Here is a 1,048-nt window from a genome sequence, read left to right on the forward strand (position 1 = left end):
TCAAAATGCGCGCTGTATTTTTCCTCTTCTACACCCTCGAGACAGTCTTCAATATGTTCTGCATGGCCTTCAATATCAGCGGCTTTATGTCGGTTGACCTGAGCATATTGACTTGGAACAAGCAAATGTTCCACTATCTCTATCTAATCACCTTCTATGCGTTCACAGTGCTCACACTTTTCCAGAGCATTAATATCTGTACTGGGCATAGTCCCTACCTTTGGCTGGAAATAGCGAAGACTTGCGCCGCTGCGTTCACTTTTATTTTGGTGGCAATACTGACAATGCTGGATGCTGAAAAGGACTTCCATCTAATGTATCTAAATGGCGAGCCCTCAACGAGCACTGAACAAACTGAGATATTCGCCATTGACAAGGAGGTACATCCGTTCTTCAATTTCATGCGCTCACAGTCAATTGCAGCGCTGTCCTGTGGCGTTCTCTACCTGTTGCATGCCACCATTGTCATCGATGTATATCTCACTGCCAAGGCAGCCGAAGCGGATGATCCGGACGAAACGTATATGGAGATCAGGCTCTATGTCTTCGGCGAGTATGTGCACACCAAGCTTGAGGACTATGAATGGTTCATAAACTTCAACGAGGAGCGCCGCATGTCTATTTAGGCACAATAATGGCATATTGAATCCAATAGTAATATCTATTAATAAAAAATTACGATGGTGGGCGGATCGCTAGATATAAGGTGTGTAATCATATTTCACACAGTATTGCGGGCTTTTATATCTTGCAGGGCTAGGAAGTCCTTATTAAGCTTGTAAGGGATGTTGTAGTGTTTTTGTTTTTCAACTGATTCTCTGGCTTTAAACAATAATTTATAACAGAAAGCTTCATTATGTACTGTTATTTGTAACCGTAATTAAATTATATTTAATTTTATTTAAAAAGAGGCATTGCACAACGAAAAACTGAACTGATCATTCTTATCAGTTTCTGGCATCGTACAAATGCTTTTCGAAGTCAATTGCAAATAAATTTTATGTTAAAAAAACAATATAAGTAACATTCGACTTTGACACCCTATTAT

At 39.8% G+C, this 1,048-nt stretch overlaps 1 protein-coding gene across 1 annotated transcript; it reads left to right on the plus strand.

Moving 5' to 3' along the window:
* On the plus strand, positions 1 to 732 carry LOC115621619. Its single transcript, XM_030515314.1, has one exon. It carries the CDS (start codon positions 6 to 8, stop codon positions 624 to 626), a length of 621 nt encoding a protein of 206 aa, XP_030371174.1. The 5' UTR covers positions 1 to 5; the 3' UTR covers positions 627 to 732.
* Positions 733 to 1,048: the final 316 nt, after the last annotated feature.

The sequence above is a fragment of the Scaptodrosophila lebanonensis genome, unplaced genomic scaffold, assembly GCF_003285725.1.
Source record: "Scaptodrosophila lebanonensis strain 11010-0011.00,11010-0021.00 unplaced genomic scaffold, SlebRS2 tig00000024-arrow-pilon, whole genome shotgun sequence".
Lineage (NCBI taxonomy): Eukaryota > Metazoa > Arthropoda > Insecta > Diptera > Drosophilidae > Scaptodrosophila > Scaptodrosophila lebanonensis.